The 15840-nt window shown below is 40.2% G+C and overlaps 1 protein-coding gene across 1 annotated transcript in view; it reads left to right on the forward strand.

Annotated features, from left to right (window-relative positions):
- The window catches only part of LOC126183811 (kinesin-like protein KIF3A), a 118242-nt gene that overhangs the window by 72814 nt on the left and 29588 nt on the right, over window positions 1-15840 (forward strand). The window contains exon 10 of the mRNA XM_049926059.1: window positions 13147-13327. Within this exon, the coding sequence (XP_049782016.1) occupies window positions 13147-13327 (181 nt within the window). The remainder of the gene's footprint in view (window positions 1-13146; window positions 13328-15840) is intronic.

Here is a 15840-nt window from a genome sequence, read left to right on the forward strand (position 1 = left end):
CTTAATAACAATGCCAACCCTATGATGATGTGGTACAAAGACACAAGAAAGAAGAGGAATTATGATAACAAAAAGGGAACACATTTCAAAGTCAGCTCAAATTTTCATGGAAATAAATGAAATTTATTGGTATCAATTAATACTAGCCAAGTCCGATGGCAATGTTTCCCTGCTCTGCTATGAGGGCTTCTTTTACCAAACAGGTTTACTCTAATTAAGCCACAACATTTACAGAGAGAAACAGAAAAGTGCCTTAGTAGAATTCAGTGCCCACACATGAAAATACTGTATTTACTCAATTATAAGATGAGGTTTTCTCCCAAACTTGTCATTTGAAAAATATTTGGTCATCTCGTATTCACAGAGTAAACTATTGCTGCTCAGATAAACATTTGTACACTGTTTAATAGATTAATGTATGGGTTGTCTTACATTTACAGATGAAGCTTTCACTATTAATGTTCCATACAAAATTATTTTTAAGATTTCGTATGCTTAGAGCTTAGCAAACACTTATCTTCATTCGAGTAGGCTCAATGTTTCCCAATGTGCAAAAGTGCTTGATACAGGATCAATCCTGTTCGATCAATCGTCTGACATTTAACTTGTGATGCTAGTTCAACAGATGGACATGTGAACGAGGCACAACAACAATCTAATCATCTGCTTAAAAAATTGACAGTTTTGTGAAACACAGGAGGAAATAGCATTAAATTCTATCAACCCATGAACTTTTGTTGTATTTGAATAGTTTGCAATAGAAGTTCCCATATGTGTATGGGTACTGTACGCGTACATTTATGGTGCTTTTTAAGTGAAGTTAAAATTCAAAGGCAAAGATCTTGTCCTTCAAACACCATTACACGATTCTGAACCCAATTCAGTACTTTATTTGGTTATGAAAACTTATGATTTGTGAAGTGGATTGCAAATGAAAATTTGGTAGCTGTTCATGTATTAGAGTACTAGGAAAAATGATACCAGCTTTTAATCAGCTTTAGAACAAGATTGTGACATTCAGATGAAACGAGAAAGAAAATTAATCTATAATTAAATGTCTAACAAATGAACAAATCACATTAAACTGATTGCAGTTGTTATCACAAGAATAAATTATAATGAAAAGAACCATTGTAGGGATTGTACCAACAGTTTATATTAGTTGGCAGGATGAGTGACAGTTCGAGAGCTGGACTGAATCATGATTACGATCTTTCATTAATGTATTAGTTGCTGTTCTTACATAGGACCTACACCCTACAAGATATAGCTGTCCATGTTTCACTGTTGCTTAAGCACACCACTACGGAAGGCTTGGAGGGGGAAATGTGACACATACGTAGCTGAGAACTGTACTGAGAGTGTTGGGTGGGGAGGGGGGGGGGGGGGGGCAGGGGAGTGGTGAGTGGGCAGCAAATTTCATTTTGCTGCCACCATGGGAATGTATGCTGCGTACTTTGGCTTTTTGTAGACATCTACAATGTATAAACTGCAGTTTGTCTGAACCCATTTGTACTTAGAGTGGAATTGACTTTAAAACTGGCCAGATACTCAACAATACCATACATTTCTGCAGCAGATGCTAAAAGTCTAGACTGTGGCCAGTGGTGTAGTTACATGTGTCGTGCAGCAGTGATGTCTACACTCACCATGAGGTATTACCTAAACAGTAGGGGGTGTGTCAGCTGCTGATTCTACACAGCCAACAAGAGTGGTTGGCAGATGAAATGTTTTTGTAGCAAAAGACATTATAACATTGTCACATCATTATACGAGAGTTGAATGAAAAGCAATGCCTCCACCTTCATTAATTGGGTTTGGATGGGAGTATTTTAATAAATGAAATGCAGAAATAGTCCTTAGAATGTGATCTTTAATTACCAATATTCATTTTTCCACATAATCACCAGCCAATTGGGTACATTTCTGCCAATGATGAACAAGTTTTCTGGAGCCCATAGGAAAAGAAGTCGACACCCTGTTTCCGCAACCACAGTCTCACAGTTCTCTCAACGTCTTCATCAGAAGCATAAGGATGTCCCTGCAGATCGTCTTTTATTATCGGGAACAGATGAAAGTCAGGCGGTGCTAAATCTGGACTGTATGGAGGATTCCGTCGGTGGTGAGATTCAGTCTCTGAAGTTCTGCGGTGGTGGTATGTGAAGTGTGTGGTTTGGCATAGTCACGCTGCAGGAAAACATTTCCATTTTCCTTTCGGATTCTTTTTAGCCATTGTTTCAGAGTTTGCAGCGTTTTGATGTAACACTCTGAATTTATTGTTGTTCCAGGATCAAGGAAATCAACATGGATAACACCATCTGTATCCCAGAACACTGTGGCCATGATTTTTCCACCTGAGGGCTGCGTCTTGAATTTCTTTTTCTGGGGCGAGTCTTTGTGTCAATATTCCATAGACTGACGTTTCATCTCCGGGTCATAATGGTGAACCCACGTTTCATCTGCTGTCACAATTGAATGGAGATAGGCATCACCTTCATTCTCATAACACAAGAGGAGTTCCTGGCAAATTTTAAGTCTGTGTGCTTTCATTTCAGGAGTCGGCATCCAGGGTACCCATCGTGCACGGATCTTCTGATAGCCAAGCAAAGCAATAATGTGACCCACACATTCTTGTGAAATGCCAATTGTGCTTGCAATTTCTCTCCAAGTGATAATGCAATTGTCCTGAATCAATCTGTCAACATTTTGCTTGTAAAACTCGGTGGTTGCTGTCACAGACCGTCCAACTCTTTGTTTGTCATGGAGGTCAGATGTTCCCATCTCAACATCGTTAAACTTACATGCCCAACGACGCACAGTACTCACATCAACACAATCACCATAAACTGCTTTCATTCTCTGATGAATCTCCTTTGGGGTGACACCATCTGCTGTCAAGAATTCAATGACTGCATGTTGCTTAAACACATTGACCGACCATCTGTGCAGGGTTCCATACTTTACACTGTAACAACACAAACATTAAATGCTAAGGCTTCCCACCAACTGGAGCTGTAGAGAAAAGGCTACGGAACAAGCCAGTACATGTCGCATACCAATGCTGCCAGCTGTTGAAGAGTTACGAAGGTGGAGGCATTACTTTTCAGTCAACCCTCGTTGAAGCGAAATCTGCTGCAGTTTTTTTTAAAGAAGAAAAAGACACAATGTATTTCAGAGAGACAATCAGATGTTTGTAACAATGAAGATACAAGTTTCACAGCAGCCTTGTTAAGATGATGATGATTAAGATGAAAAATAGTGGTACCACAGATTACAGGCTAAACAAAAGACACAGTGAAGATAAAAATTAATGTAAACAATTTCTTTTTGTTTATTTTATTGCTCCTTGTATTATCAAAATGTAGAAAACCAATAAATGGCATTAGTTTAGAATTCGTGTAATGGTAACTTTTTAGACATATACCTTTTGTTAATAAAAGTTTGTAATTTTGGTTAGTAATAATATGTAACAAAATAAATTTATCTCAAGGAGCCTCTTTAAAAAGGGGGAGGGGGGTCATCTTACATTCAGAATCATCTTATACTCAGGTTAATATGGTGCTTTGTTAGTTTTCCATACTGAAAAAGTAGCTCCATTGTTCACAGAGGACCACTAACTACAATCTTGTGAAATGATAAGCACTTAAAACACAATAGTTGGTGGACATAATTGTTCAAGGGGGGGCTGTGCACTGGTGAGAAATTGAATTAGTTATATACCATATTTTTTCACACAGATATTGGCATTGTTGTCAGTAACACAAAATCCTGTTGCAGAGCATGTTCTACATCATGAGAGTTGTGACTTCAGTATCTATTTCAGTACACATACCATCTGGGTGCTTCCACTAACAGCAGTTTCTCAGAACTCTGCGGGTTGGAATTGGCATTGCAACATGTGCTTGGTTCTTGCCACCCACCTGGCCTAAATTTCTGTTAATGTCTTTCGTCTCACTACTTCTTTTCAGTAACTATGCCTTTTCTTCACTCACTTTTACCTCTCTCTATCATTTGCTTTCTGACCCACCACCTGCATGACCTGGATACCAGGTATAATGTATTTTAGCTTTCCACTCTTGCATGATGTTTTCTCAGTAATCTCTGTATTGCTTATTACCCTATCTTCCACCATTAAGCTCTCAGGTTTTCAAACTCTTTCAGTGTAGTCCCCAATAATCAATCTTTCCTTCTCAACCCGTACAACAAGTCTCCCCTGACCTGGGGTTCTGGGTAACTTTTCCATACGTTCCCATTTTCTAAACCTCACCAGTCCTCTTCCTCCAGTCATCTTCCCTTTCCTTCAACCCTTCAGCCAGAAAAATGATCCATTGGCTCCAAAAGCTTGCACATTTCCATAACTTTTGCATGTTTTTTCTCCTGCTGCCACTTAATGATTAGGTTTTTTGTCCATCCAATTATATTACGTGTTGACATTGACTTGTTATGGCATGTACTGCCCAAAAGGGGCCAACAATTCTATAATATTGATCGCACCCAGCTCTAAGGTGCCTATATCCTTTTCAGCAGCAGAGATTTTAGCAGTAATGAGGTTTTGAGCTTCTATAAGGCATTTCTGAGGTTTGTATCCTCGGATGAGTGTCTCCCTTGGCATTTGTCCGGATTATTGTAGGCATTGGGTCCATGGGGTACAGAAACACACAAACTAAAACTTATTAGCCACTATCAATTTATTTCTAAGAAGGCATTTATAATAACACGCTCACTACACCGATCCGTCATAACCATGTCTGACGTCCTACCACAAACAAATACGGATTTGTGAGTACTCCATTGAGAGCCAATAAAGGACATAGTCCCACATCATAACCACACACATTGGAAACAGTTTGGCCCATGCAGGCGACCAGCGTCGTGTTGTGACTACTGTGTGTGTGAGGTGCTCTGCGGTCAGTGTATACTGACACCGCAGTTCTTCAGCATTCCATGATAATGCCAGCTCACACTTGGGCCCACATGCTGCATCCAAGCCTCTGACCCTTACACCACACCCCCCCCAAAGAAGATGAGCTACCGAATGTGGCTCGCCGCGCGGGATTAGCCGAGTGGTCTAAGGCACTGCAGTCATGGACTGTGCGGCTGGTCCCGGCGGAGGTTCGAGTCCTCCCTCGGGCATGTGTGTGTGTGTGTGTGTGTGTGTGTGTGTGTGTGTGTGTGTGTGTGTGTTTGTCCTTAGGGTAATTTAGGATAAGTAGTGTGTAAGCTTAGGGACTGATGACCTTAGCAGTAAAGTCCCTTAAGATTTCACACACGTTTTTTGAATGTGGCTCGAGACCACCACCTGGGCGTCATGAATCTTTGTCACCAGTTGTTGCAGCAGAAGCATTGCAATGTTTATCTCATTTCCAGACACAGTAACAATTGGTACTGACTAGCGGGCTTTCAGCATCACAAGTTGGTACATGATATTCGCTGTAGACACAAGACACATTAATAAAAGTAAGAAGAACACGATACTGACAATTAAGTATGGATTAACATTATTTGAAGATTCAAAAAACTTAATCCGATTTGCTGCTTGAATGAAATTCAACTCATTGTTAGTAGTCATCATATCTTCTTGGATATCCATAATTAAATCATTATCCTTGGGAAAACTGAACAGGGAATGATTTGCATATGCTAGTATGTATGATACGATAAACTGGTAACATTCTCAGTACTGGAAGCTTTCCAGCTCCATGAAAAGTAGTTGGCAATACAGGAGGCATATCAAACAGATCACATGATAAATCACAATGAGTGGCATTTAAAATTAATCCACTACCGTGTAATTTGAGTGTGAAAGGTTTATCCAGTGTACCAGAGGTTGTTCATCTAAATGTGATATTGAGAGTTGAATTGAAAGAGTAAATTATACCTTCAGAACGTTGTTTAAGATCAAACCAGGCACCTTTGTGCCTAATCAAGATATTGTGTGACAAAAGGTTTAAGAAACAATCAGTCTCTTTTTTCATAATTAGCAAATGTAGACTCTGCCTGCATTTCAGCAGTAATCTAATTGTTATACCAAGATGTTCCCATTTCCAAAACTATGTCATTATCTTTGACTGAATGAATCAAATCAATTTACTTCTGAACAGAATTGAATTGTCGTCGAATCTCACTCAAATTGTATTTATGTACAAGCATAGCATTATTTGTTGAAACTACCATATCTGATTATGGTTCAAAGAAAACATCTACATCTACATCTATACTCCGCAAGCCACCCAACGGTGTGTGGCGGAGGACACTTTACGTACCACTGTCATTACCTCCCTTTTCTGTTCCAGTCGCATGTGGTTCGCAGGAAGAACGACTGTCTGAAAGCCTCCGTGCGCGCTCGAATCTCTCTAATTTTACATTCGTGATCTCCTCGGGAGGTATAAGTAGGGGGAAGCAATATATTCAATACCTCATCCAGAAAAGCACCCTCTCGAAACCTGTTGTCTGTGGTACTACTACTGTAGCATTAATGGAACACATTGTCATAGTAAAAATTAGAATTATAGTAAACATGGTTAATTATTTCTGAACACTAGAATTAAACAGTGAATATAATACAAATGTGTGTCTTGTGGTAACCTGTGGAATAAGATTTAGTTACACTTGCACACTTCATGTAATAGCTGCAATCTGTATTTGCACAACACATTCATATATGCACATGGCTGAGAAATAAACTCGTTTTACACTCACTCCCGCTGCACATGTCTATGCAGATTGTAGTGGTGTCTGGGACTGGATCACTCAATGTATAGCGACACCTCAGAATCAAAGTCTGGACTGCAACCTCGCACTGCTTGTGTCATGGATTTAGGAACAACTGGTCGGTCCATAGGCCAGTCCTTGTCAATGTCTCATGATGCTACAGGAAGTATACCCAGAAATGGCATTACACGATTGATATGAATGACAGTCGAACAAAAAGGCAATTGGAGCTTAAGAGTGACTGGTGGCAACACCTCCAAGATCAGATACGGTCAGCCCGCATCTCGTGGTCGTGCGGTAGCATTCTCGCTTCCCATGCCCGGGTTCCCGGGTTCGATTCCCGGCGGGGTCAGGGATTTTCTCTGCCTCGTGATGGCTGGGTGTTGTGTGCTGTCCTTAGGTTAGTTAGGTTTAAGTAGTTCTAAGTTCTAGGGGACTGATGACCATAGATGTTAAGTCCCATAGTGCTCAGAGCCATTTGAACCATTTTGAGATACGGTCATTTCCGAAACATCTTAAACTTTGTGACCTGATCTTCTTTAACACCACATTGCTCAGGTAGACAGAATCTCCAACTCGGTACTGTGGTGCAACTGCTTGGCGAGCGTGTTGTTTCGCTTGCTGCAGAAAAGATTGACGATTTCACTGTTTCACTCCCTTCCATGCCTCCTTTAGCTTGTGTGCTAATTCCTTCTCATGTTCATTGCCGATTCCAGTGGTCAATTGTGCAAAGTCCAGGGGGGAATGCATCTTTCTTCCATGTACAATTCCGTATGGACTTAGGCCAGTGCATTTTTGCATTGTATGCGCTGCGCTCATGATGTACGGAAGACACACATCCCAATTGTCATGCTTGCTACTTATGTAGTGGCTAGCCATCTTAATGATTGTTCTGTGAACTCACTCAACGCATCCGTTTCTTTCTGGGTGTGCTGGTGTAGTTCTTAGTTGTGTTATTTGCATTATATTACAAGTCTGTTTAAGCAATTCCCCATGAAATTTGATCCTTGGTCACTGATTATACTTAAGGTGATCCAAACTTCAGAATGCCCTATTTTACAAAAACCTTAGCCACAGTTTCAGCACTCTGATCACGTATTGGTATGATGAGAAGATATCTGGAGAAGTAATCTAACATGGTCAATATGTATTTATTCCCAGCTTTAGTCTTAAGCAAAGGTCCAACAACATCAAATCCAACTCTTTTGAATGGTTCACTAATCTGTGGCATTTCTTGTAATGGTGCCTTAGTTTTTCCTGAGTTATTCCATCTGTTGCAGGAATCACATTTTCAAAAAAACTCAGAAACATCAGTTGCATGTCTTGACCACCATTATATCTCAGCTATTTTAATGTTTGTTGCTTTCTTACCACAATGTCCAGATAATAAAAGAGTCATGTTGTTCTGTCATGATTTGCTCTCTCATGCTTTCTGGAATAACTAGGCGTTTTCCTTTAATAGTGATCTTGTACAGCAATGCATTTATTTCAACAAAACATTGATCTTTTTTCCACATTTTGCATTGTGAGTCCTTCTCGTGAGCTGCTTTTAACTCTTCCTTGCGACTTATTGCAAAACAGACACGTACCTTTTGGCTCGTTGCATCAGAATTTACGTGTAGTTTGCCAGGTCAATGAATAACTTTAAACTGAAACTCCCTCTGTCTCAAAGCCCACCTTGTTAGTCTGCAACTTGGGTCCTTTAAGCTCAATAGCCATTTAAGCATGGCATGGTCTGTAATAACTGTGAATTCTCTGCCTGTCAAAAAACATATGTTATGTGTTATACCAAAAACCAAAGCGCAAAGCTCCTTTTCTATTGTAGTGTAATTACATTCTGCTTTGTTTAATTGTTGGGAAGCAAATGATATTGGATGTTCACGGCCATCAATTTCTTGAGACAAAAGAGTATCGGCAGCGAAATTTGAAGCATCTGTTGAAAGAGTGAAGGGCCTGCTGTAACCTAGATAGGCTAACACTGGAGCTGTGGTTGGGGCAGTTTTAAGTTCTTCCATTGCCTTTGTGCATTCTGTTGACTAATTGAATGTGATTCCCTTCTTTAGTAGCTGTGTCATTGGATGTGCTATATTTGCATAACCAGCTATGAAACACCTATAGAAATTTGCTAATCCCAAGAATGATTGCAATTCCTTTAAGTTCCATTGTTCTGGAAAATTCGTGACAACTTCAGTTAATTTTGGATCAGGACAGACACCTTCACTAGTTATAACATGTCCAAGGTAGTTCACTTGATTTTGTGCAAAGTGACATTCATCTATTGACAAGGACATATTTGCGCTTCTTATGCCCTTGAAAACTGCTTGAAGTTTCTCAGTATCCTGCTTCATATTTTCACTGAAAATTATTATTTTGTCGAAGTATGCAAGAGCTTGTGTTGGTGTGAGCCCTCGTAAAACTGAATCTATCAGGCGTTGAAAGATGGCTGGCGCATTGCGAAGCTCAAATGGCATATGCAAGTATTTATGCTCTCCTGTAGTTGTAACAAACAAAGTTCTCACTGGATCATCTGGATGCACTGTCAGCTGATGGTATCCACTTGTTAGATCACAAAGCAAAAAAAATTGATTTCTGCCCATGTAATCTAGGGTTTCTACCAGGTTTGGTAAGGGGTAAATGTCTAGGGTGGTTATTGCATTCAGAGCAAGATAATCCACACAAAAACAGAAATGTGGTTCTCCGGAAACAGATTTCTTCTTAACAGTGACATTTGGTGAACACCATGGTTGATATGCAGGATCTCTTGGTCCTATAATTCCAGTTTCCAGTTGTTCTTTAACCATTTCTTCTACCAGCTCTCTCTGACTATATGGTATTCTGTAAGGTCTCTGAGTGAGCGGTGCTGCATTTCCAGTATATATACGATACTGAACCAGATGAGTGACAGGTAAATATCAACGTTCTCAGAAAAGATCTGCTTACTCCAATAAAATAGGTGCTAAAATCTTGTTGTCTTCAACTGTCAAATGTTCTATCTTTTGCCAAATCTTGCTCTTTATTTCATTATTAATTTCGACTCCTGACAGCAATTTTTCAGTACTACTAGAAAAAATCTGTCTTTGTAACTGCAACTTTTGAAACTTCATTTGGAATCTGTACGACATCACTTTTACTTATGCTCGACACTTCAGCAGCTTTTGTTCTTTGTGGAAATACAATATCTTCATTGCTCATGTTCGTTATTGTTATTTGGACTCTAGCTACATTCTGCCTCACCATTGTAGCTACTCCAACACTTCGGGCAACATAATAATGCATTTTGTCCAGTAACTCACATTTATCTGACCCTGCCAAATTTGCGGAGGCTGATCAATCTGTACATCGACTTGGAGGGTTTGAACTGATGTGTCGATTGTATTGATCAATTCCACGATGTCAGTGTTGCTGCTCTTTTGAGTATAATCTGAAGACTGATATCCTAGGTTGTAGTTTCTACAGCCTTTTCTGATTCTTCTATCTGCGACAAATATTTCTGCCTCGTTAGCAGCCAAGAAATCAAATCCAAGTACACCGTCATAGTGCGTTTCATTATTTGTAACTACTTGCACCCTTGCCATGTATTTTTCTTAGCTTAAACATAATTTTATGTTAACCTCTCCTTGGTTATGTAAATTACCGCCATTTAACATGTGGACCTTTACCTGTGGCAGTCTTAACTTATTCCTTTTGTCAATGTAACTCCACTTCAGTGAGGCCTGTGCTCCTGTGCCAATAAGTAGCGTGCTCTGTCATCCACTGTATACGGCACCTATCACAAAGTCATTGTCGATATGATTTTCAGTGGAGCTAACAAGAATAAAGTCTGCCCTGTCTTGGGCAGGGGGCAGACAATGTGGTAGCTCATATGTCCCCATGCTTGTTTAATGATCTGTCAAGTTGTCTGTTCCTCGCATTACTATTTCTGTTATTGTGGCACTCTTTTGATATATGGCCCTGTATCCCACAGTTGTAGCAAAGTCATTTTTCCTTACATCTGTATGTTTATGACCAGGCTTGTTACATCTGCAACATTCTGCATGTCTGTTGAATACACGATGCTCTTCTTTTCATATATCATTCAGCCATCTTTTTAATGCTTCCATGAAACTAACAGCTGCTTCTACTGCTTCCTGAGAGGTCTTACATTGCACCAATCTGACTGTTTTGCTTACTTCGTTGCCATACAACCTGTGAGAGACCGATGACCTTTTTAGTCTGGTCCGTTCAACCCCCATAAACCAACCAACAACCCGTGTATGAATGTGTCTAAAGCTCTCTGATCGGCTTCGAACAGCTGAATGCAATTCTTATTCTCATCTTTGAGCAGCTCATATGTTTTGAGCATTAGTGTTTCAAATTATGTCTGCAAACTTCTCAATAGATTCATCCCGTCGCATCTGCAGACTATTGAGTTGCTCTCTGCAGAATCTGATAGCATTTTTGCGTTTGAATATCTGAACAACTGTCACTCTGAATTCATTTTAATCTTCTGATTTCACACAAGTGGGCTCTGCGTTGATGAAATCTTGTGTTGCGGCTCCCTGAATTCTTAATTTAGCAACTGCTAATGTATCTGAATCAGTTCACAAACCCAACAAGGCAGCTCCTTCAAGTTTGTGGAAGAATACTTTTATGTCTTCCTCAGGTTTACCACTAAACACTGGTACTCATGGCAATAATGAGAAATTCTTTATTGGGCCAGCACTGCAAGAGCTATCATTTGAAAAGTCATGTGAAAGGCTGCACTCATTTCTGTCTGCTTTTAACCATTCAATCTCTTTTCACAAATTATTTATAATGTTTTGGGGATTGGCCGTGTCACCAGAATTAGATTCTGCCATACACCAGCAAAATCACTCTATTACAGCAAAAGTTTTATAAATCCATCACTGCCTTTTGTATTGTAGCCAAATTTGACTAGACTAACATGAATTCCAGCATTGGATGACCCCATGTTGTCGGATGATGTCCATGTTGCTGCTGTTGATTCGCCATGGAGATATGTCAGGAACTCGGGCATTCTCGGAAGAAGTTCACATGTTGCTGCACCTCCTCAGGACTGTAGGATTTCCATAATTGATCCCACTTCTGAAACCACTTCTATAAGGCATGTACGAGGTTTGTATCCTTGGCTGAGTGTCTCCCTTGGTATTTATCAGGATTATTATGGGCATTGGGTCCACAAGGTACAGAAATACGTGAACTATGAGTTATTAGCCATCACCATTTTATTTCTATGAAGACATTTATAATAAAGTGCTCACTACACTGACCTGTCATAACTGTGTCTGACATCCTATCACGAACAAATACGAATTTGTCAATACTCCATTGTGAATCGGAAAAGACATAATTCTGTGTCGGAACCACACGTGTTGGAAACTGTTCTGCCCGTGCAGGCGACCAGCGACACGACACGACTACTGTGCATGTGAGGCGCTCTGCAGCCAGCGTATGCTGACACCGCAGTTCACCAGCATTCAATGATAACATCAGCTCACAGTCTTACTCTCGCGTGGCGGCTGCGTCCGAGCCTGTGACCCTTACACTATAACAAGTTTATTGTCACAGCCCATATACTATCATATTTTTATTCATGTGGGATTTTGAAAGACACATTTTGGGATGCTCATCCAATGAATGTGCCAAGAAAGAGCCTAAAAGTGAATCATCCATATATCTTAATTCATCTTGTTGATTATCCATGTATTTTACCAAATTTAACATTGTTCATTGAAGTAAATTAATTTTAGTAGCACTTTCTGCTCAGCAACAATTACACATTGCTGTTAGATTTAGAAGGTGATGTATGATCCACATCCTCAGCCATTTTGCACCTGGCTAACACACAGTGAGCTACTCCCTGTAACTTTATTTACGATCAGCCACATTTGGCCGTACTCCTAGTCTGAAATTAATTAACTTGTTTTTTAAATGCTGCGGTATCTTATAATTATAAAACAGAAGAGCTTTTAAATAGGCTTTTCAGCTTTCCTTTTTGCAGCAACAAACCATCACATTAGACATAAATTTATATATTTCTTGATGAATTCTGTGAGTTGATGTCCTATTGCCTGGCTCAGCCATTATTTTAAGTGTACGCAAGGGAATTGTAGGTGGCTACAGGTCACATTTGCATGATCTATTGAATTTGTCATGAGTGGGCCAGTGTATTGTAATTTACCCTCTCGGTAACTAAGCCTGATGTCACTTCTATTACCCAAGACTAAAAACTTATCTACGCATTACTCATGTAACGAAGATTAATCGTGATAATGAAGATAACAGACATTGACAAAATTTAAGTGACGGAAATTTTCTAGACACTGTTTTAATTGTTGTAGTATTTTTGTTTAATTTTTTATTCCATTCTTAATTAGGACACTGTTTTAATTGTTGTGGTATTTTTGTTTAATTTTTTACTCTGTTCTTAATTAGGAAGGAACATGAAGCCCTACGTGATAAATTGTATAAACTAGAAAAGAAAATACTTGTTGGAGGTGAAAATCTCTTGGAAAAGGCTGAACTTCAGCAGCAACTTTTAGAAGCTTCAGCACGTGAACTTGAAGAAAGGCGCCGTAAAGAGGAACATCTGAAACAGCAATTACAACAGAAAGAAGTTAGTATGTGTGCTTAGTAGTTTAATTCATAAATTTCTTGCGTGTTTGTATATTTATTAATCACACTCGTGTGTTTTAATAACTGTGTAGTGCAGAGTTCTGCTGTCTTTAGTATGTATAGGTACTGTGATTGCTATGTTCGGGTGCAAGCTGAGTTGGTGACCCTTTGCTCACAACTCCAGGTGTTGCTAGCTTCGGTCACACAGCTTGAGGATGTTGCCAATGGGCATCACTATGGAGCGTGAGGTGTAGGGATCCAAGGGACATCCAGCACATCCCATGTACCCACTAATTGGCCCACCCCATCACTGGTGGTCGAGTTGGAGGTCATTCTGAGGTGTGGAAGACAGTGAAAGACTCCTCAGAAAAGGTCTAGCCAGTTTGCCTAACAAACAGGTTTCAGTTAAGCTCCTGAACCAGGTGCAGTGTGTCCTATTCTGGAGGAAGTGTCTCGGCTTGCAAGTTACAGGCAGTCACAGAGGGTGGGATTACTGGTAGTTGGGACCTCCAGTGTTAGGCACGTAATGGAGCTCCTTAGAGATATAACTGCCAAGGAGGGGAAGAAGTCCAGTGTGCACGATGCATGCACAGGGTGCAGCCAACTGCAGGTGGTTAAAAAGAGTAAACATAAATGATGACAGACAAAAGTTAATAGAAATTCGTGTGTCAGTAAAAAGATTGATGCGCGAAGCTTACATAACTACCCCCGTCACACTTTAGCAGTAGATCTTGCTAAGATCCGCGAAAATTCTGAGCCTACATAAAATTGCTAAGTGGGTCTAAGGCGTCTATAAAGTCACTCATTGACCAGTCTGGTATGGCAGTAGAGACAGCAAAAGTAAAACCGAAGTTTTAAATCTTGCAGCTAAGAAATTGTTCACACAGGAGAATCGTATAAGCATACTATCGTTTGACGATCACACAGACTCCCATGTGGAGGACACAGTAATAAGCATCCCTGGTGTAGAGAGAGAGAGAGAGAGAGAGAGAGAGAGAGAGAGAGAACTGAAAGAGTTGAAAGCAAATAAGGCACAAGTCCTGATTGAATCCCAATTCAGTTTTATGAAGAGTACTCGACAGCATTAGTCCCTTACTTAGATACCATTTATTGCAAATCTCTTTCCGAGCACAAAGTACTAAGCGACTGTAAAAAGTGCAGGTGACTCCTGTACATAGGAAGGCTAAAAGAACAGACCCACAAATTTACAGACCAATACCTTTAACATCAGTTTGCTGCAGAATTCTTGAACTTATTCTCAGTTTGAATATAATAAATTTCCTTGCGAGATCAAAACTTCTGTCCACAAATCATTACGATTTTAGAAATTGTCACTCGTGCAAAACTCAGCTTGCCTTTTCTCACATGAGATCCGGTGAACCATGGATGAAGGGTAACAGGCAGATTCCGTATTCTTAGATTTCCCAAAAGCATTTGACACAGTGCCAACTGTTAACAAAGGTACAAGCTTAAGGAATAGATTTCCAGGTTTGTAAGCAGCTCAAAGACTTCTTAAGTAACAGAACCCAGTATGTTGTCCTCGATGGCAAGTGTTCATCAGAGACAAGGGTATCATCAGGAGTGGCCCAGGGCAGTGTGAAAGGGGCATCTGTTATTGTTGATATACATAAATTATCTGGCAGACAGGGTAAGCTGTAGTGTGCGGCTGTTTGCATATGATGCTGTGCTGTATAGGAAGGTGTCGTCATTGAGTGACTGTAGGAGGATACTGTCTTCCTTGCATGGTATGTGTTGTCCGCCCACGGTAGCTGAATGGTCAGCGTGACGGATTGTTAATCCTCTGGGCCTGGGTTCGATTCCTGGCAGGGTCGGGGAATTTTCTCTGCCCAGGGACTGGGTGTTGTGCTGTCATCATCATCATCCTATTATCCTTATCGACTGCAGGTCGCAGAAGTGGCGTCAAATTGAAAGACCGGCACCTGGCAAACGGCCTTCCTGATGGGCAGCCCTAGCCATACGATTAAATAAATAAATGGCATGTGCTTCTTTAGTTCATACAGGAACGAGGTACAGATGATGTTCATGAACAGAGAATTCAGATATTAATTTATTCTACATCTAATGTCAAATAGTAAAAATAATACATTACAGTAGGTTGCAATGTAGAAATATATACTGATGCAAAAGATTTATAAATCTGTCACTCTTAAATACAATAGCTATTCAGAATATGTCAAGTGCTGGCCACTATGAAAGTCTGTAAATGTTATTCATCTGGCAAACACACAGAAAGGGGCCCGTGCATGAATGGTCAAACTTAAGTACACCCGCAGCTGGAGCTCCAGCGAGGGGATGCATGTATGCATTTCATTGGCAGCAGCATAATCGTTCATGGCAGCATTCTCGTGCCACGGTGGTGGCTGTAGGAAATGCGGTGGAATAACTGGCGGCACTCATATTTGAAAGTGCAGCTGACTGGATGGTGCCAATACTGCAGATACAAGATGACTTAGACAAAATTTCTAGTTGGTGTGATGAATGACAGCTAGTTAT

Source organism: Schistocerca cancellata, chromosome 4 (assembly GCF_023864275.1).
Source record: "Schistocerca cancellata isolate TAMUIC-IGC-003103 chromosome 4, iqSchCanc2.1, whole genome shotgun sequence".
In the NCBI taxonomy this organism is placed as follows: domain Eukaryota; kingdom Metazoa; phylum Arthropoda; class Insecta; order Orthoptera; family Acrididae; genus Schistocerca; species Schistocerca cancellata.